The 23,290-nt window shown below is 35.8% G+C and overlaps 1 protein-coding gene across 1 annotated transcript in view; it reads left to right on the top strand.

The window, feature by feature from the left end:
- Positions 1–23,290, top strand: part of TENM2 (teneurin transmembrane protein 2) — a 985,642-nt gene that overhangs the window by 730,281 nt on the left and 232,071 nt on the right. The window contains 1 exon segment of the mRNA XM_074292010.1: positions 13,101–13,339. Within this exon segment, the coding sequence (XP_074148111.1) occupies positions 13,101–13,339 (239 nt within the window).

A 23,290-nucleotide genomic window follows, 5' to 3' on the forward strand; every position in this document is an offset into this window, starting at 1 on the left:
GGCACTTTACTAAATGGAAAAGTGTAAATAGTAGATTTCCTCAGAAATCAATGCAAGTTCCACTTTTGTTTTACACTTTCATAGATGATATGGATAAAGGAATGCATAGTAAAATTTTCAAACTGGCAAATAAACTTGTCAAGAGTGCAAAAGTCCAAGTCAATAGATTTGCAGGCAGATCTTATAAGGTTGTATAGTTTAGCAGCAAAATAACAGACCAAGTTCAAGATTAAAGAAAAATTAATACCAATGATGTTTTATAGGATAAATAACTCAGAGATAATAATTGAAAGCTAGGAAAAGAACATGGGAGATTGGCTCCTAAATATCACAGTCCAACATGCTTTTATACCACCCCTCCAAAAAAAGCCAATAAAATTCTCTATGACTGAGTTACCTATGAAATTTACTGGAAAGACCAGATTCTGACTGATCACAGAGAAAGGCATTTATGAATGAGATGAGTATAACTTTACCATTGATATTTAATTTAAGACTAACTTGGAAATCAGTTGGTAACCTTTTTTTCACTATATTGTTTCTAATTTTGACACTCATTTTTGTAGCTCTGCAATCCTTTCAGTGTGCTGTGGTGAAGATTTCAATTTCTGCCTTCTCGTCATGTACAATCCTTGTCTCTATCATCCTTCATCTATCCTACCAGGATAGTTTTTTTTACATAAACAGCACATGTCTTTTTCCAGGCATTCTTATTGTAGTTTTTCATTGACAATGTACTACAACCAATTTATGCCCACCATACAATTTTTCATGATTTTTTGATTGCTTTGTAACTTTGATTCTTTGGAGACTGTAGAGGCTCTTATCATTTGCAACCATATTGCATTAGCAGAAAAATATTGCTATTGAAAAAGGGGATGTTGTTTTAAGAAAATGCTTATGATCATTAAAGTCATTCTGCAGTTTCCCAAATACAATTTAGACCATTCCCTTCCTACCATTCAGATTTAGGCTTTGCTTGGTGTTCATTGGCATAATATGACCATAATACTGATAAACTGATCTACTGATAAACTAGCTTACTCAGGTGTTCATTCAATTGTATATCATAATCTGGCCTCTAGGTATCTTTCATCCTCTTGTTTTTTTTTTTTTCCCCCTTATTTGTATAGTTAAACTCTTTTTTAATGCTTATAATTTTCATTTGAGAGGCTTTTCAGTGTTCCAGGGCTTAAAGAAATTAACATAATGTATCTCACAAACCAGAGCATTTGGAAGAACTCACCATCTATAAGGAATCCCTCATCCATTTGGTTTCTGTACTGGACATCCACCGTAGTGACAGCATCCACTATGGCAATCATGTTTCTTCTTTTATGCCTCATTTAATGTTAATAATCAGAGGACTATTGAAGAAAGCAATCTCTATTGTAATATCTTTCAAAGAATTTTGAAGAATTTTTACACACACATGAGAAGAATTTTGACAGAGAAGATGCTTTTAAGGGAGCATTTTGCTCTACCAAACAAAATTTTGCAGTAGTCAACAAAGAATAAACACAGTGGAAATTTTGCATTCTTTGTACTTTCAATCAGTTGTACAATGGTAAGGATGGCTATAGAATTTCAGTTGAGAAAGCCTGTCTATACACTTATCATAATTTCATCAGGGATACCCTCAATATATATAGATATTCTTATATATAGGAAAATAGACATATAAGTTCTTTATAATCAGATAGTTTAATTTTTAATTTTTTTGCCCCTATGGCCTAGATCACTGCCTTATATATAATAGTATATTCATCAATATTTGTTTAATTTGGTTAATTTAATAGAAAAGTAATTATAAGTATTTTCTCAATCATATTTTTGATAATATTAGATTTTATGATTTTCCCCCAGGTGTTTGATTCCCACTCACTTTCAGATATTTTGAATATCCATCATTCCATGCACTCAAAATTGTCCCATCCAGATTGGTTCTTTTCTCTCTCTCTGATATGATATAGCTATACTTTCCATCTCTCTCTGTTTTTTTCAGTATTATTTCTACTTCCTCCTGCAGTTCAGTAGAAATTGTCTTGTTAAAGTCCAAATGTGGTGATTTCACTCTCTCATATGACTTGTTATAGCTTATTATAGAAATCTTACAGATCTTTTCCATCTTCATCTGTTTGTTCTTCTAGTCTCATAAATAAATGTTCTCTAGAAGATGTCTTTAAGAGAGTTTTTCACAAGGTTTTCTACAAACTTGGTCTTCTTCATGTTGCTTCTGTCTATTTTATGCAGAGGTATTCATAGTATTCCACCTCATCCTCTATAACTTTTTAAAAATAATTTTTCTACCATATTATTATTGCCCATTGGCTGCCATATTCTCTGCTTATCATTGAGATTAAGTGTTTACTAACTGAGGGGGTTTCTAGGCTCTTTTAACTTCCTGTTGTGACAATTAATTTTCATTGGTTAAACTTCCTCAAAAAAAACAGTGGTAGTCTGTGATATTTTGTTATCCATTTTCTATTATTTAGTATTAGCCTTTGAGAAACTAGGTTCACCTTCACACCATGATAAGATTTTTATAGGACTTTTTTCATATTAAAGTTATTTCCCATATCTTGTTTTAAGAGATCAGGTTAGAGATGTTTTAATATCATGTTATGTCATCTCATTTTTATTCTAATTTGGTGTTGATTTTTTTTAGCTTTGTCCTGAGAAACTGATGGCCTTTCCTTGTACAGACAGCTGATTGAAATGACTTCCTCATGAAGACAGTTGTTTACTGTCTGTTAAAATGCAGACAATTGCATTTTTATGAAGTTATTCATTGCTCTCTATGTATAGTGCTTTTTAACTCTTATAAATGTATATATAATATATATAGATATTTTTCCTTTTATATGTATGTGTATTCATATACATACATGATATTTAGACATGATTCTTCTATGTATTCTTTGGCCTCTTTTTTTTTAAAACATGTTTTGTATTTTCCACTATATTAGGGGAAGAAGGTGGTATCTTTCCCCTAGACCCATTACAATGAGGTCACCATATAAAAAATTTTGTTGGTTTGACTTAAAGAGTCTTATTGATTACTTCATAGAATTTCTCTAACTGTCTACAAAAGACATTGGCACATGAATTGGAAATATCTTCATGGAGATCTTTTTGCAAATCCTTTATGTGACATTGCAATATAAAACTGTGTTTTTGATTGACTTTGTAGATGTAGTAAAAACCATTTCTACCATCATCTTTATTTGTATCTCCAAGGAGAGACTTTAAACCACATTTTAATTTACCTATGACTTTCTTATGCCTTCTGGCTTCATTTTTAGTGAAAATGGTGATATTTATGTAATTTGATTCCTTTACTAGTTGATCAACTTGTTGGACATCATATAAGTATCTCATACTTATGGGAACAGAGTTATATATTTATATCTTAACCTTCGCGTACCATGGACACTTTTGTCAGGCTGATAAAAAGCCTGAGGACCTGTTCTCAGAATAATGTTTTTGAAGGCATAACATAAAATGCATAACATGACAAAGGAAACTAAGCATATTGAAATAGTTACTAAAAATATAATAAGACCAGATTCACAAACCCCAGGTTAAACATTCCTGAACAGAGGATCTAAAAACTATGTGCTTCAAACCACTTTCTGCATTCTTTTCTGCTGCTCTTGTATCATCATGCAGAAACAGAAGAGACTTCACAGAATTGAAGCTGTTTTGTATTTTTCTTTGTTTCATGGGTTGTCATGGCCAAAGAATTCATCTCCTAGTGGCCAGTCAGCTTGCAGGTGATGAACCTCTCCATAGTTAACTGGACAAAAAAACAAACAGGGCTATAGCCCTGACTTGAAGCCTTCCAGCTGAGAAAAGCCTGCTGGAACTTGTACTTTATAGCCATGGACCCTAAGAATTCAAGGTTACCTCCTTGCCACAATGACACTTCAGAGCAGAACTTTCTGTATATGAAGCTTATTTCTAGTTAATCTAAGAAAATCAACAAGGTAATAACCTTAGGGAGAAGAGAGGGGAATTGTAAGGAATAAGGAAATTCTCTTCTCTTTCCAAGGGTACTAAGTGTTTGTGTATATGTGTGTTTGTGTGATAGAGAGAGAAAGGCAAACAGAGAGAAAGAAACAGAAACAGAAACTGGAGGGAATGGAGGGAAAGAGGGAAGGGGGAAGGGAAATGAGAAGGATGAAGGGAATGGAATGGGAAGAGAGGGAGGGGAAAAGAAGGAAGAAAGAAGGAATAGAAGGGATGGAGAGAGGGGAGATGGAAGGGAGACAGAGACAGAGACAGACAAAGAGAGACAGAGGGGCAGGCAAGGCTTAGGAGTCATACTGAGTAGTATATCATTTTGGAAGGAAAAAATGTTTTACCATGAAAAATGTTGTTATGTGATATCACAGTGTGACACTATTTAAATATCAAGAGTTGAGGCTTCTATTTAGAAAACGGAAGGCAATAAATTGAGTTGCTAATTATTCCAGCTGTGAGTATTTTGGGTATGACTGCAAATTTTGAAGAGGGCAAAATCGAGGATTTTCCTGTTGTTTATAACATATGCAAATGTTGTAACATCCCCCCATGAACTGAAAGGTTAAGCCTGGGAAACCTTAAAAGCCTTTTCACTGAATCAAAAATGATTTGAGCTTGAGCTTTGGAGACAGGAAAGCAAAATGTAAAGTATTCACCAGAATGTTAAGTATTTTAATTGAGTAAGGTTTATGCTTCCCCGCCCCAAATTAAAAAGAAGCTTTATTTCTAAAACTTTTTTTGCATGGCTGTTTCCATTTAAAAATAAGCAATATCAACTTTCCCTCTAAGAACACCTTCCCACTGGGAAGTCAGATAGTAAGTTATATTAGTCTCCTCAGCTACATTTTTCCCTTGGAATTCCTTTTTTTTTTTTTTTTTCCTTCCCTTTCTGCCTATGTGACCCCTTCCTCTGGGTCTAATTAAAAAGTCTATCTCAGATTCTTATATGGGAGACTAAACTTAGTGATTGTTCATATATACTAAGTCCTGTGGGATCATGAGAATGAAATGGTTATCAAAATTACTCTCATTGCCTCTATGAATTAATAGGGGACAGAGTAAGGGGAGAAATCAGTTTTGCTCTCATTTAAAGTAGCATTTTGTATGCCCACTAAATTCGGGCAAAAAAATGCCAATTGTGGCAATAAGGGATTCCTTATGAAACTTAAGGCCAAGACTTGGGTTGCAAATTGCATTGAGATTTTACCTTTTGTAAGAAACTTGTTTAATAGTACTAGTTGTCTTAGCAAAACTATGCTCTAGTAATAAGTAGTTCCTTGTTGTTCCTCTCATTAACCCCTCTCACTAACTCCTATCCCTATAACTCTCTCTTTTCATCTCTGTCTCCTCTTTTTTTCGCTGGGTCCTTTCAAAGCATAGCTAAAGCCTCACTTTCAAAAACATTTCTTGATTCCTCTTAATATTAGCCCCTTTATTCTGTTGATTATCTTTGCTATATAATGTGTGTGTTTGCATGTTTCATTCCCCCCCACAATATTTTGATCTTGAGAGCAGAGATTGACTTTTGTCTTTTTTGTGTGTCCTTAATGCTTAAAACAGTGTCTGACACATAATAATGCATTTAATAAATACTAGTTGATTGATTGTATTACAGTTTAGTTGATACAGCTTCTCCAATTTTTTCTATTGAAATATGAAACAAATACTAAACAGAGAAATGAGAGGTTTGTTGTTGTTTTTTTTTTTTTCCCCAAAGAATGACTATCTGTGTCTAGCTTAAGGTAAAAGGCTCAATGCTAAACTTCACTTTTAATTTCTGTGGGAAGTACAAACTTTAAAAGTAACTAGTTGTCTACATAAAACTAGTTTTTGCCTAATAATGTTCTCTGCTTTTTTTATAAAACCCCCAAATCTCTCCGAATACTGTACTAGAGGCAATCAGCATCTAAATCCTATTCTACTCTCATTCCTTTAGCTAAGAGTAGAATGCACTAATTATGCTCGAAAGTGTGCTGGTTATTTAACCTGTCTCTAGCTAAATGTTTTATTATAACTTTTGAAAACCTAATTACTGTAGCTTTACATGCTACAGTACCCTTTATGGGCTGCTACTTTATTAAACTTAGTGTTTTAGAGACAATAAACCTGATGCTTCAAAGGGCATATGTAAAGATCGATAAGATATGACGAAATCCTGAGATTTCCAGCATGCTCTGTACATTTCCCTCACTGATCATGCCTTCATGGATGATAATTGTACCAGTTCATGTGTATTCCAGCCTCCATACTTTTCCCAGCTTTTATCAAATTTTGCCATAGCATGTATGGTATTAAAAATCTATTAGGAATTAATGGGCTGTGTATCGTTATTTTCTTGTGTCACATTCTGTACCTGTAAGTCTATTTACTGGGAAACCTCTCAGAGTAAGGTCAATTTTCTCCATAGAATAAGAGCAGAAGCTTGGCTTTCCTGATAACCAAACCTGCATTTAGTACACACTGCACTGTGCTGAAACCATTCTAGGCTTTCAATCTTCTCCAAGTAGACGGGCACTGCATCAGAGTTCATGAGAAGAGGGTCCCTCTGCATTATTAGTCTTGGCCCTGTTCACTGAATGGTGCAGTGAGATGAGATACAGGAAACCTGGGTAAAGGAAAAAAAAAAATCTTGACCTTTTGGATAGAGGCAACACAATTATTTGTGCAAGACCCACACTTTAGTTTCTCAGCTCTGCTGGGATTTGTTCCTGGGGATAAATCTAAGCAAACAGAAAATAGGGAAACTACCTATTAGGGTCCCGATGGCTCAGCATTAGAAATGGCGCATGATGCTTAAGAGTTTTTTGTTTGTTTGTTTGTTTAGTGGAGGGCATGGGTGAAGTTAACAACTGGATTTACACTGGATTGACTTGTCATTTAAAAAAAAGGAAAGGAAATCTCTGAAGGAAGCCAGGTAACCTGGTTAGTTAATGTCTACCTTAGATCAATGAAGCTATTATTACATCATAAAAATGAATTGAATACCTCAAAATGTAATTTTCATGGTATCTTGATGGTTTGGAAATCTTTTTTCTCTTTTTATTTCTTTGAATGTTTGTAATAATTTTTTTTAAAAACCCAAATAAATTACTTATTCTTCATTTTTAAAAAGTCACTTTAAAGAAAAAGTTCAGCTTGACAAGCTTTTGACTAACACTCAGGTTTATGTTCTGTTGCAGAAACTCTATGAGGAAAAAAAAAACCTGTTAGGTGCACTTTGAGTTTTTATTAAATGGCCACACTTTCACAAGAAGAAGTCTGACATTTAGAAACAACAAAACAAAAGACTGATTGGTTAGAGGAGGATCTCCATTGTGTTACCATTAGTTCTGTTCAGAACATGGAGTTCATGCCTCCTTTTAAAAAAAAAAAAAAATGAAAGAACATAACATTAACACCTTTCCATGGTACTGCAATCATGATAGGGAAGTAAGTAAGGCAATATTTGAACAATGGAGAAAGCAAACAAGGAGAGAGAGAGACAGAGACAGAGAGTAGTAAAAAAGAGAATAGAATAAAGGAAGATCTAGCTTCTAAAGAAACCAAGGACAAATTTTCTCTGGGAAGCCTCTGTTGGTGTATGAGCAAGCTTCAAGGGCAGCACTTTGGGGGCCCCTCATTTGCCTTTCATTTTCAAGGCACAAGTGGCCAATTCTGAGTGCAATTGAGTTGTGCTTGAAAAATGTCAAGAGCATTTGGAAACTACACATTTTTGCTGATGCCTGGAGTCCTGAGCTGAACTACTTCCATGGCCGACTGCTGGGATGAGGTTCACCAGGGGCATCACAAATGAATCATTGAAATACACCAAGTGTGCCCGTAAGGGGGAAAAACCGCCTTAATATCCAATACAGAGAAAAAAGTGAAGAGCCATTCTTGGGACCCTTTCTGTGTGGAGTCAGTTGACGAGACCTTTACTTTAGGGTCTTACCTAAATTTTTCTGTAATATGTAATTACAATTCTTAGTAAATTCAAAGTTAGCATAGTAGATGGCCAATAAGGCAATGGACTGCCTCCAAATCACCTTTTGGAAAGTCACAAAACCTTTAAGATCCCTTGGATGGTATTGCATTATTATATCTTAAGCAAAGACCCTAATATGTATCCAGGGAATACTTTAGGCCCTAAGACAATCATACCTTTTCAGTATTAGAATCACAGATTTAGAACTACAAGGAAACTTAAAGGATATCTAAACTAGTGGTGTCAAACTCAAATAGAAGAGTCCACTAAGCTATAGATAAAGATTCCTGTGGACCACATATCTATTTAGAAAACTACATATTAATATTGTTTGGTTTTTATTGTGTTTTTATTTATTTTGGAAAGTATTTCCCAGTTATACTTTAATCTAGTTTGAACTATACTGGGGAGGGTTATGTGCTATCCACAACCCATAGCTTATGTATCTGACATTTCTAATGTAGAACAAGGCCCACATAATTAGAGATATGAAGTAATTTGCTCAAGATCACACAAATAGTAAGCAATAAAGTCAGACTATGAACCCAAGTTTTATGAGTCCAAATCCAGGTTTCTTTTCATTTTACCATGGTATCTATTACACTTGATACTTTGTTGATATTTAATTTGTTAATTAATTTCAACATAATTCAATGGAATATTGTCTACTATGAAAGGACACTGCAAATAGTAAAGTATAATACCAATATGAACTATTATTACTATTGTGCAATGAATGCTTATAAACACAAATCCAAAGAGAACACATTTAGTGATCTAATCATAAAAAGGAAAGGGTTCCTTTTAGCTGTAACTGAAATACTAAGTTGGTTCCTCATGACTGCACTGAGTGATGGAAAAAAGACCTGGCTCCCTATTATCTGGGACTGTTTGATCAGATCAATTATTATCTAATTAATTTTTTAAATGATAAACTCTTTGATATCAGAAATAAGATTGAATATTTCCAATCTACTACCATACCATTTGAAATATCTCTGAAGAATAAGTTTTGGGGGGAAGGGGAACGACTATATTTTTATGGTAGCTTTTCAAGGCAAAATTTTCAAGTGGTTCTATCAGCAACTTGGGATTCTAACAGAAACCAATAGCTTCTTTCTGAATGACAAGATGTGATCGCACAGAGGAATATAATTATGTGTATAAAAGCATATATGCAGATATCAAAAGATATTTAGGAAAAGGACAAATTTGGGTTCCTTAAATGAATCTTCATTTTTATATTTCATATGACCATTGCATTTTAGAAATATATAGTCATATTTTAGTTCCCAAAATAGTTGTATTATGAATTACATGAGCATTTCTGAGTTCCTCTTACTCTGAGATTCAATGATTCTATGACTAGTGAGACTATTCCACAATCAGATACAACAATCTCATTTCTCATATTTCTCCATTTTAATATAACAGTTTTATATGTGTAATCTGAGTTATCAGATAATTAGAGTGATAAAATTTTACTAGTCAGGGTAATCTCCTTACTGATTCCCAGTATAAATCTATATATAAATTCCTTACCTGGTGCCAGTCTTCTAAAGATAAGTATCATTCTACTTAGCAAGGCTGCTTCTCTGATGTCAGCTCTTTCCTTGGATTATTCCCAGCTTGATAGGACCTACCTAGCAACTGGTAGGTCAGTATGGAGTTCTAGTAGGAGGTAGAATTTAAGCTGAACTTGGAAGGAAACTAGGGTTCTATGACGTGGAGATGAGAATGGAATGCATTCTGGGCATGGAGACCACCTATACAAAGATAGGGAGACAAGAGATGGAATATTATATTTGGGGAGCAGCAAACAGGTCACTTGGATTATTATATAAAGTGTGTACAGTAGGGCAATATATAGAAAGCTTAGAAAAGTAGACTGCAGCCAAATTATGAAGCATTTTAAAAGCCAAAAAGAGGTCATATGTTATTTAGAGAAAAGGAGGAGTCTCTGGATCTTCTTGAACAGAGAAATGACCTAGTCACATCTGGATTTTAGGAATATCAATTTGGCAAGTATAAGGAGAATGAATTGGAGAAAGCAAGACTGAAAGCTGAGATGCCAATTAAGACTCTATTGCAATAACCTGTATAAAAAGGGATGAGGGGTCTGTGGTGGATCTATGAGTAGAAAGAAGGGAGATACAATATGGAAGTAGATTTGACAAGACTTGGAAACTTACTGGATGGGAGACTGAGAGAGAAGGAAAAGTAGAACATGATTCAAAAGTTGTGAACCTGGGTATATGAAAGGATCTTAGCTATCTTTCTGAAATGAAGAGGTAACTATTTGAGAGAGAAGATAATTAGATATCTTTTAGAATGCTAAATTTGGGGTATCTACAAGATATTCAAGAGATGTCCAATAGGCAACTGATGATATGGAACAGAAGTTCCAAGAGAGATCCTGAACCACATACATACATATATATATAAATTTCAGAGCTAGAGCTAATGAGATCATCTGAAAGTTGTGTATATAAAGGGAAGATAACCCAGGAGAAAGACCAAGGATACCCATCCTCAGAGAGAACAACTAGGTAGCACAACCAATTGAGTGATGAACTTGGAATCAGGAAAACCCAAGTTCAAATCCAGCCTCAGACAAACTTCCTAGCTATGTGGCCCTATGGAAGTTATTTAAACTCTCAGCCTCAGTTTCTTTCTATAAGGACTAGCACCCATCTTATAGAAGTATTGTGAGGATCAAATAAAATGATATTTGCAAAACTCTTGGCAGATCTTAAAGCAATATATAAATACCGGGTATTACTGTTGTTGTTAGAACAAGGACATTAATCCTGCAAATGTGATAAAGAAGGAACAACTGGTATATGGAGAACCAGAAAAGTAGTATCATGAAAACTTAAGGAAGTGAGGATATCAGGGAGGAGAGAGTGTTCAGCAGTGTCTTATGCTACATAGGTCAGGGAAAATAAGGACTGAGGGGTGAAAAAAAAATCTGAATCTGGCATTTAATGGATAATTGTTAATGCTGAGGAAGGTAGTTATAGTTGAGTGATGATACTGGAAACATGTTGAGAGATGAATGTTAAGGGAAAAATTGGACACCAGTATAGGACAGTTTTTGCTAAGAGTTTGATTATGAAAGGAATGAAGAGATAAGATAACTTCTAATGTTTTATTAGTATCTAAATCTTTAATTACTTACTAGACAGTTTTTCATTTAAGAAAGACATATCTTTATTTTGTTTTTCTTTAATATTCTGTTATCACTACCCACACTCCAAAAATACATTTAAGTAGTTTCATAAATACTTTAAAGGATACATATCACACGGGATTTTTTGCTTTGCTTGTGTTTTAGTTTAATCAAAGGCTAGTAGGTTATTATTTAGCAATTTAAAATATCTTTTTTCAAAATTGTCCTTGTCTCTGTTGTCACTTGTCAAAATTTAAACAAAATGTTGCAGTCTGGCCTTACAGTGTAGCATGTAGAAGTAAGCACAGCTAGAAAATACACATTTTTTCCAAAATTATGATTCTAATCTAATCTAAGATCAAGCACAAAAAACATTGTTGTGCACGGAACTGAAACCTTATTAATGGAATTTGGCCTTCTTGGCTTAATTCAACTCCTAGCCTTGGCATAATATTCATATATACATATATGTGAAGATATATAAATATATGTATCTCCAAGAAGATTTCAATTTTAGCCATTTATTCTAATGATGGCCATGTTAAATAATTAATTAACCATAAGCTCAACTTCTGACATGGCTGTCAATCATGCTAACATATCACTCGATCTGGGAGTCTTTAAAATGCTTCGACTTAAAATGCTTTTCATGCCCTGGTGGTAAGCATCCGTTTCCAGGTTATATTGGAAACCAGTGTGACAGGTGACACCAAATGTTTGTCAGGCTGTAGACCCCATAGCTAGATCCTTCTGGGAAGGCTGGTTGAGCTAGTCAGCTAGAAAGATGTTTACTATCAAAGATGAAGTTTTATTTAAATTAACAAACATGTGGGAATTGTACATTTTGGAATACATTGCTAGATTGACAGTCCTAGGCAGGCATCAGGATAAAAACAAGCAACAGCAATGAAAGTTCTCTCCATGTGATTTTGAAATTCGAGGTTTATGGGTAAATTATATATAGGCCTGGGAAGAAACTACATAATAAGTCACTTGAGTCCTGCCTCTGAGCCCTGCTCCTCTTTAACATTCTCTAAGAGGGAACCTCTTCCCCTAAGGGGGACAAAAAAAAAAAAAAAGCACACCTATACATTTTAAGCATTTGATGTAATGGGACAGCGAGGTGGTGCTGTGGATAGAGGGCCTGGGTGAGGAAAATCTCTCCTAAGTTCAAATCTAATTTCAGATACTTCCTAACTATGTGACCCTGAGCAAGTCACTTAACTTTGTTGACCTCAGTTTCCTTATCTACAAAATGAGAGAGAAGGCAATGACAAACTATTTCAGTATCTCTGAATAAGAAACCTGAAATAGGGACATAAGGAATCACGCATGACAAACAACTGAACAGCAATTTAATATGTATTTCTGTTCTGATATGCATATAGACTAAAATAGATTCTTGCCAGTCTGAGAGGACCTTTCAGAACTTGTATTCTATTGGCATAGTCTCTTAGAAGTCAAAATTTCTTTCATGTCAAATGAAACATGAAAGTAAAACTTTGAGAATTTTGATTACTATTAGCATACTGTAACCCTGGTTCACCCTGCTCTAGAGGGTAGTGTTTTAATTTGCCATGGCTGTGTAATCCAAGAGAGGCAGCCTGGCAGACTGGTTAGGGTACTATCCTTAGAGACCAGCCTCTAAAATAGACATATAAATTTTAGGAGCATGGACAAGTCTTTGAAACCTTTTGTGCCTGAATGAGTTTTCTAAGACTGTAAAATGCAGATTAGTTACTGATCTGCATTAGAAGAGAAAGTTTTCACACCAGGGATTCCCTATTCTAATAAAATCAAAAGTTTTGCCCCACCACTAGCACTACAATTTTTTTTAAAAAAAACCTAATTTAAAGTAATAAGAAAATAAAGCCATAATTTCCCCTTTATAGTTGCATTTTATAAATCTGTCCTCTTCTCTTTTTTCTCTCCTTCCAGGCATTTCCTGTTCAAGACATCTTCTGGAACTACTCCTCTGTTTAGCAGCTCTTCTCCTGGATACCCTTTGACCTCAGGAACTGTTTATACTCCACCCCCCAGACTCCTGCCCAGGAACACTTTTTCCAGGAATGCTTTCAAGCTGAAGAAGCCATCCAAGTACTGCAGCTGGAAATGTGCTGCTTTGTCTGCTATTGCAGCAGCTGTGCTTCTCGCTATTCTATTGGCTTATTTCATAGGTAAGTTGAAACTTCAGTCTGTCTCATTCTTGTTGTTCTGAAGTCACTTTCCTTTAAAAAAAAAAAAAAAAAAAAAAAGGATCCAGCAGGGTATATTTGATGGGGGCAGAAGGGACTACTGTATTTAGGGTGAGTTTACAGATCCCCTGTAGTTGGTTCAGATCATTTATCAGCTCCTGTAAAATAGAATAGTGAATGATGGATGAAAGTGAATTTTCTCCCCTTAAAGCTAATTAAAGCTGATGAGCTTCTCTTCAAGATCCCAAATGACCTTTAGCAAAACAAAGATTAAAAAATTCTGACTTCACATTTTCCTGGCTATAACTTAGGATGCTTATTATTGGCAAACCCAACCCTTAGACTCAGAGTTGCCTCCTAGCCTCTCTTTTATTGAATTCTGAGATGGGATTATTGTGTTAAATGAATGCAGCTGTGATCAGATATCAGTCAACAACCCAAGAACAAGAACAGCCTTTTGGATGAACTGGGTTCATTAAAGGCCAGGCCAGACTTGGCCAATTTACTTTGAGTGCCTCTAAGGAAAAAATATGACAAGATAGTGAGGCCATAGCATCTAAAGAGGTCTCCTAAGAAATGAAAGTAATTGAAGTGATTGATTTTCCCCATTTTTTTCTTCTCTCCATCCTTACATTTCTCTGCCCCTTCAAATCAAAACCAAACCACAGTAGCACTCATTCTTTCTATAGCAAACTAGCATAAGACTCAGATTAACATTTGAAAACTATGTTCTTCTCTATTACCACTGACACCCACAGCCTCCCACCAAAAAAATAGAACTTGTTTTCATATTATGTAACAATGGAATATGTTATAAGCTTCTCATGCAAGAGAGAGTTAGAATTTTAATAGCTTTTAAAGGCAAGGTCCAACTTCCTCATTTTACAGATAAAATTGAGGCCCTGATAGATAAAATAATTTGCCTAAAGTCACACACACTAAAGCTAATTTGGAGCAGGACTTGAATTTGAATCTAGGTCATCTCACTCCACACCCAGTGGATCACCCTCACTTTCTGCTCCAGAACTTGAAATCTATGTGCACATCATCATTTGGGGTCAACAGCCAATCCCTGATGAAGACCCAGATTCTGAGCAAGAATCATAAAAGGTTTACTCTGTATTTTTCATGCTAGACCTGTGGCAGATACCCAGTGAGAGTGAATAGTAGTATTTGCTCCAAGTTTTGATTTAAGTATGTATTTATTCAGGATTTCTCTGGTCAGTGATAAAAGTTCTTCCCTTTTCCCAGAAAATTTCCCTGTTCAAATTGTCATCAAGTCTTCATTTTAGGTTATAGAAACTTTTAATCCTTTTGCTGATTTCCCTCTTTTCTTGATTTTATCATTTGCACAAGCAGCTGCCTACTATTAACCTAGCCAAGAGAAAGAAATATGTCATTTGCTAACCACATTCTAGATATTTAACTTTAGTATTGCACCAAGGGTCACCATTGTCTCATCCCTCACTGAACACCCACTGGGTCTTCCTGGCAAATAAGAAGAGACTCATCATCATGGGTTCTATTATATCTACTATCCACAGGAAGCCAGGTTGGTGCCTTGGATGGATGTTTTGAAGAGAATCTGACCTGCCCAATTAAAGTACTTAGTACGTATCTGGGCAGAGAATATGGTGAGGAAAGATCCCCTGATACAAACACAAGTAGCTTGCCAGGCTGTGTTTATGTACACTTCTTCTATAAGGAAACAAATGCACTGACGTGTGACTAGGGAGCAGCTGCTCTGCCTTCCTCACATATGGACTGGGGCACAAGATATAGAAGTTCCTTTCTGGGTCCAGTGAGTATGTGGAAGGCAGGCATCTCTGTGCTGAAAGCATAGCTAACTTGTCCCCTAGGGTTAAATTATATGCACAATCAAGTCAACAAATATTGATTAAGTACCTACTATGTGCCAGGCACTATGCTAAGTGCTGGGCATACAAAGAAAGGCAAAAAGAACTCCCCCCAAAATGACTAATATGTATGTATACAGTGATACAAGCAAGATATATTCAGGATAAAAGGGGATAATCTCAGAGAGAAGGAACTAAAGAGGACTGCGAAAGGCGTGCAGAAAGTGGGAACAAGTCCTAATGAAAGCAACAAAGCCAGGAAAACACTAGTCAAGGGCAGGTAGCCAAGAAGAAAGTTTTTATTTCTTCAAGGGAAGGAGACTGTGAGTATCACTTGTCACCTGTGAAGGTACCTTTTAGCTCCCTGAATGAAATTACAAGAAAAAGACAGTCACAGCTAGGGATAACAGTAACAATGCCTTTAGCCCCAACTACAGAAGAAATTGAAATCTTGACAAGTTTGATACTTTTCACTTAAACATTAACCTCATCTTTCCATTGTTTCTAGCTTTTTGGTCTTGGGGCTGGGTTGGGAAGAGAGGTGGAGGAGCAGGATGCACATTCCAAGCCAAAAAAAAAAAACAAAAAAAAAAAACCCACCACCACCAAAAAAACAAAAAAAAAAAAAAAAAAAAAAAAAAAGAAGCAGCAGCCCTGGTGTATAAAGCCCCACCGATATATTATTATATGAGGAGGGGTATGCATTATTACTTCTTATAACAATCTGAAATGCAATTCGTTGCATTTTTAGCAAGTTTCCTATGACTAATAAGGATGAAATCTCTAAGAGACTTGAAGAATCAAGCTCTATTTTCCTTTGGAATCACTTTACAAGTTGACTTTCTGTCAGAAATTGCAAAGAGCTCCCATGTGTTCAATTCTCAGGCTGATAGTCTACTGGGTAGGTCAGGACCATGGAGAACACATCCATAGAAGTAAAGGGAGTGGCTACTGCTGCCAAATAGGGTCCCCAGTGAGCTTCTACTTGTGGTAAAGAGATAGATGGATATTTTCTGATTTACTGAGCTTGACAGTTAAAATATAATAGCTTTCTGTAAGGGAGAATCATATAAATAGGAAATTGTAAAATGAGAATTCTTAATGTTTTAATCGAGTATGTAGCTTATAAATGATGGATTGTGTAACATTTTTATCCACAGTCTTCAGGCCATTGGAAGTTGATGCTTAGCATCATATTATGGTTTATTAGTTTATAATCCATCATTTCTAATTATATATGCTTTAGGTAAGATTATGCTTTGACCCTGGAGCTTTGAGAAATGGTTTATAGCTCAAAATGAATGATGTAATTGGCCAGTTTTCAGAGTAGTTAATGATGGTAATCATATAACCCAGTAGTTCTCAAAGTATGACCCAGGGACCCCTTGGAGGCCTGAGACCTAGTCAAATGATCTATGAGGTCAAAACTATTTTCATAATAATGGCATTTTAATTTGTATTATGGTAAATAAAGACATTTTATTATCTAATATGGTTAAGTAGTGATAGATATAAGCCACATAAAAGCTCTGGGTAAGAGTTGGGGGAGGGGTCCTCAATAATTTTTAAAGAAATAAAGACATCCTGAGGCCAAAAAAAGCTGAGAATCACTGACAGCCACCTACTCACATAACCCCTTTCCTGAATGGGGGGTAAAGTCAAGCATGGGATAAAGGATGAGGTACTCATGAACCCTATCTCTGTCCTAACATTCATACTTTCCTTAGCCAGAGGATGATAGCTTGCCTCCCAAGTTTCCATTTCTTCACTGTAAAATTGGAGACACTGATGATTATTTTCATGGGGAAACTGAAGTGTATTGAGGGCTCAGTAGAGTATGAAAATCACTTTGAAAATGAAAAGCGATATTATTAATTATGCTGTGCTATAGGACCATAAACTCTACGTTATAGGCATAGTGCAAAGCAGGGTGAGGAACAGTGAGTTCCTGCCTGCCTGGAAAACTAAAGTAAACCAACTTCAAGGAATGAGACAAAAATAAAGCCTATAGACCTCACAGTAAAGGAGGAGAATATTTTGAAGATCCAAGCCCATATCCTTGGCCAGATACATCACATTTCTTTCTAATAAGAGACAAATCCTAACATGTTATGATAAATCCCATGTTTTCATGTTTTGTTTTATTTCCAGAGAGGCTTTAAGTAAAGGTCTACCAATTATAGTGGCAAATAAGTCAAATTATTTTCCATCCTATTCAAACTCATCAAGAGGAGGCTTTCCTGAAATGAGCAGCACTGTAGGGTTCGGCTGCATGACAAGTTCTTTCACAGATTCAGGCATGTAGGTGGGTGTAATAGCAGAGCTCTACCAGAAATTCTGCAGACTAGAAGGCCGCAGCCTTTATCATGTCAAGGGGAGCTAGTTCCCCAGAATCTCTGCCAACATTGCTGAGGCTAAAGGATATTTTGTGACTTAGGTCAGGACCTCCCAGAGCATAATTCTTCTAGTGCATACATAAACTACTTTCTGAGAGTACATTAAGCATATTGGGAAGCCATGTGAACTCATTCACTTCACTAAGAGAATTCATAGTAAATTATTTTGCTTTTACATTAAATGGTCCCTACCTCACTCCCACCCCCGGAAATAACTTAGGTAATTTTGATTCTGATCATCAAGAGAGTCCCACCCCTGGTCAATTTTCTCCTTCATCTTTCTTTGGAAATTGTACATTCTCCTGTAAAGTTGTCTTTTTTCAACTCAGCATATGCCTCCTGTTTCTATTTAGTTATAGATCATCTGCCCTATTAAGATGAAAACTTCTTGAGGGCAGGATCTTTTTATTTTTATGCCTAGAATGGCAAGCACATAATAAAGAATAATACCCAGTTGTTGTTTGATTGATTGATTAATGTCAGAGTTGAGTCTTGTAAACAAAAGTTTCCTCAATTCTTAGATTAATCATATTGCTCCACAGAATTGGTTTAAGGAGGTCAGTGTTATAGATTCAGCTGTACTGTATAAGAAATGCTAATACTGCCCTCTACTATAGAAAAGCACATTCCTTTAGTAAGTGTATGTAATAATACTTAGCCTTCATATAGCCCTTTAAGATTTGTAAAGTACTAAATAGTTGCTATTTCATTCAATCTTCACAACTAGCCTATGATGTAGATGCTCATTTTATAGAAGAAAAAATGGAAGTTGGAAGAGATTGACTTACCCAAGATCACAGAGCTAGTAAGAGTCTGAACTAGGATTTGAACTTAAATTTTAATACCTAATCCACAGTCTATCTAAGAAACCAAATAATGGCACCTTAAGCTTTTGGAGAGTAGTGGGTTTTGGGTTTTTTTGTTTTGTTGTTTTGTTTTTTTCCCAAAGCACTTTCACATAATTATTTTATCTGATCCTCCCAACAAAGCTGTGTGCTAATACTCATAAAAGGCTCAGAGGTTGTGACTTGCCTATATTAAAACAGCTTGTTAATGACAGAGCTGGAGTTAGAAGCAAGCCTGGTTTTCTGGCTCCTAACACAGGGTCTGTTTCTTGGGTCCTCTAGCATGGTGATTCTGCTATTTCCTCTGGAGATTCAGGTTATCCTGATTTGCCAGATACTTTATGCAATTTAAATGATCTCTTCCATAGTTTAAACTCATTACTTTCAGTTCACTCCTCATTAACAAATGAGCATAATCGGTCCCTTTTCTTCTCATGGCATCTTTTAACATATCAGTAGTCAGATATGTCTCCCTTCTGTCTCTTTTCTGTGTAGATGAAGAGCCTATAGTTCTCTTAACATTTCCAGGTATCTTTTTTCCCCTCAGACCTTATATTATAATTCTCTTTTGAACTCCCTGGTTTCACTATGTCTCTTTTAGAGGAGAAAGGAGCATTGGTTCCCCTAAACTGAATCCCCAAATACTAGTTAAAGGTCCAACTCTAGTGCTTATGAAGCAAGGAATTGAAATTCTCCAGTTCCTGTGTTCTATCAAAGCCATTTTATAAGGAATTAAATCTTCTTTCCTATGCTCATCCACAGGCTAACAAAGCAAGCAGCTTTCCCTTTTATTTGATTGTGACTCTCTGAGAAATAGAAATCTTCATCTTAACAATTTAGCTTTTCATGGGGCTGCTGGAAAACAACACTTCAGCATTTTTGCCAGGAGGATCTGCCTGGCACAGCTACTTGGGTACTCACTTCTCCTCAATCTTCATCTTCTCCAAATTCCTATTCAAAGTTCTCCTCCATTTGGCCATCTTTTTTGGTTCAGGGCCTAATGTACTACCTTAATTACCCTTTGCTTTGCTGCCTTTCCTAAAATTTCCAACAGGTTGTCTCCATGCTGCCTCAGCAGGCTATCACTGGCTTCCTACTCCAGCAGTACCTCATTACCTTCATACTTTCATGTAACATTTGAACGTCATATTCTTTTGTTAAACTAAGAAAGTTATTGCTGGTCCCACTCAACAGAGAAGAAAAATACCTCAGAGATGTGGGTTCCTTTTTCAAAACTAGGACCATCCTGGAGATTCCAAAATGATTGGCATGGTGATCTCCGGTATAACACAACTGTGAAAGCAACTATATATCCTTCATTTCCTTAGTGGAGTAAGAGGAAGAAGATGAAGAGCATTTCTGTCATCCTGAATTAGTTCTTAGCTCTTCAAATTTCTGCCAAAGTCAACAAAAAAGGGAAAAACATAAAAAAAAAAAAAACCCCACAAGAAAACCCTCTACCTACACATGATATCAGAAAGTCACCTTGTCTTTTTTCACGACAGTAATTCCTGCCAAATATAAAATACTGTGTTTTAAGTAAGCTGCTAAACTGCTCTGTCTTCTGCCAATCTGACTTTGATCTCCAAAGAACATCAGGCCATCAACATGTCAGTATGTTAAAAGTGTGGTAATTTGGGGGGCTTTCAGTTTCCTTTGAAAATAATAGGAGATTATTTTCTATGGAAACTAAAAGCCTACAATGTGTTTAAAGTTACTACACTTGGAAATTGATATGTTGAGACTCATCCTGATGAATCCTAAGAGCCCGGCTGCTATTTTGTGTACTCCCATCACACAGAACAGAGCAGGAATAGGGAAAATAAAAAGAAAATGACAGAAAATGATGAGCATAGTACACTTACCTGGCATCTTTTGTGTATATTCAGCCTAGGAAAAATATTAGCCCTCATTTAGCCTCCAATTCTATTTGACTACATAGACGGATGAGATTTAAGGTAAACTTCATCCTACTATATACATTCCTGACAATGTAGTTACCTTGATGTGAAGAGAATCGTGTATCTAAAGGGCAGAGTTTTATATTATTAGACCTGAACAGTTTAGCAAATAAAATTCCACTATCACTCCCACTCCTCTAAAATTTATTCAAGATTGTTAACATGGCGGGGAGAGAGAAGGTACTGGCCACAGATGAGTTAGGTAGCACTTTAATATTCTTTGTTCCTGTTGTAGACAGTATTTAGTAGAATATTTTTATCTAACAGAAATGCTAATGAATTCTTAACCTGATAATATATTCCTGTCATTGCTGCCACAGTTTTGTGTGTATGAGGGGAGAAGGGGGGGAAGAAAAGAAGATAAAAAGGGGAGTGGAGAAAAGGAAAGAGAGAAAGACTGTCATTTATCTTTCACATTCAGTATTAAAGGACCCACTAATTTGTCATAAGTAGAGGAGTAAGCACTAATTAAGATCTAGTTGGGTACATGACAGCCAATTTGAGAATTTGTCCCTCTGAAGAAGTTTCAAACAAAAGAGTTTTCTCTTCCAGAAGTAGATAGGGTCCTGTTAAAAACAAAATTGAATGAATCTTGTGGTTTAGGGTTCTTTTAAGTAAAACAACAGGGTAGTTCCACGGATAGAGCTAGGTGCTGGGACTAAGACCTGAGTTCAAATCTAGCTGCACACACTAGTTTTGTGACCCTAGATGAGTCACATAACCTCTGTTTAAAATTTCCTCACCAGAAAATGGGAACAACAATGTTACCTACTGTTCAAAATTATTGTAAAGATGAAATTAGGTAATATTTATAAAATTCTTTGCAAACCTTAAAGAGCTCTCTGAATTCTTGCTGACATCATCATTATCATTGTTGCATCCACTTACAACCCAATACTGCTCCAAAATTTCAAAGATTTATCATTTTATTGATGTGAGGGTTTCCCCTACCAGTATAGATAGTAGCCTCTTTATCAGCTTAGTAGATAATCTTTGTGAATTGTTTCAGCTTCAGAAAATCATCTCTTGGATGCCAGCCTTCCAGATAATGAGTTTTTTTCAATTAGTCATTCAGCAAACTTATAAGTACTGCCTATGTGTCAGGTACTGTGCTATACCCAGGGATTTCAAAAACAAAAATGAAGCAGTTGTTGCCCTCAAGGGTTTATGTTCAATTGAGGGATACCATGTACACATATAAATCTACACAATATAAAAAGAAGGAATTGGCTGAGGGGAAATGATAGGTACATAGTAACAGCCTGGGGTATGAAGGAAAGGCTTATATAGGAGGTAAATTTTTTGATCTGAAATTTGAAGGAAATTCAGTATTTTGAGAGGTGAAGAGAAGGGAATATACATTCCAGGCAAGGCTTGGACAAAGGTCCAGAGTTGGAAGACAAGGTACTTTATATAAGGAATGGCAAATGGGTCAGTTTGGCTGAACTACAGAGTGGGAAAATGGGAATTATGTGTAATAAGGTTAGAAAGGTACACTAGAGCCAGGTTATAAAAGACTTTAAATTCCAAATAGGAATTTATATTTAATCTTAGTTAGTGGTGATAGGAAGCTTTTAGAGTTTAGTTTGGAGGAAAGTGACATAGGTAGACCCTCTGCTTTAAGAATATTACTTTAGGTTCTTGGATGCTGACATATAAGTCCATCACTATGCCTTTACTGGAAACTTTTCTACCTTGGCACCTTCCTATCAACTCCTCCTTTATGGATCCACAGTAATGTTGGTGAGTGTATTAGCTCTACCTCCAAAATCTACTCTGATTGAATGATTTATCACCTCTCAGCCAATCTGATGATTAAGTTAGCCAGACTTAACTAACTTAGTCTTGGGCCCACAGAGAGGCCATTACTACTGCCAGCCTCTTATGTGAAAACCTTTCAACTTAACAACAGCCCCTATTGGATCTGGTGTTCCAAGTACAGGGCTTGGGAAGCCAGTGTCCTCACTGTAACATAATAAAGCAATAGAACCAGACTTCAGTGAAGAACTAGCAGCTGAACCCATCCTAACTCAGTCAATTCAATAATAGACTTTTCACCAAGATGCAAGAACAGAGTATTAATTGTGACAGAGGTCCTTAACGTTTTCCATGTCCTGCACCCTTTAGAAGGTGTAATGAACATTATGGACTCTATCTCAGAAGAACACGTAAAGTAAAATACAGAGACTTAGAAAGGAAACCATGAAAAACAATTGACAAAATATTTTTTTAAGTTCTCAGATCCTAGATCACAAACCCCAGGGTTGGGGAAGTATTCTTGCTTCACATTTTAAGCTACTTACAGCAAAACGAAGCAGTTCATATTTGCACTGAACTAGAATAAAAACCAATTCAAGTAGGAATCCCCTGACATTTGAGGGAACTAAGAATATAATTCTATCAATATGGAATGTTCACCACCTGTTGTTCACTAATATTAAAATTGACAGCCTTCTTGTGGGCTTTTATAGTGCAGATGTTTGTTCAGCAATCACTGCTATAGAGACCTTGGTGCTTATCTATCATACCTTACCCACCACTTAATCATTATTATCAATCAGTTGATCAATTAGTAGAAATTTATTAGACAACTATGTGCCAAACACTGTGCTAAATTTATATGATACATCTGTTTAGGTATAAATCATAGATTGCCTATAGAATCCCCAAGTTATTGTTTTATACTAGCTGGTTTTAGGTTGTTTTTTTAATTTTTTAAATTTTAATTTGGCTTATTGCATAAAAGGGCTAATGTGATAGTCCTAGTTTATCAAAAAGGCTGAGCCTATTCAAGAATCCAAGACAAATTTAGACACAGATATTTATAACTGATTTACACTTTGCTGACCACCATCATTCTGTGAGTCTAAAGTCT

This window comes from Sminthopsis crassicaudata, chromosome 2 (genome assembly GCF_048593235.1).
Source record: "Sminthopsis crassicaudata isolate SCR6 chromosome 2, ASM4859323v1, whole genome shotgun sequence".
Classification (NCBI taxonomy): Eukaryota; Metazoa; Chordata; class Mammalia; order Dasyuromorphia; family Dasyuridae; genus Sminthopsis; species Sminthopsis crassicaudata.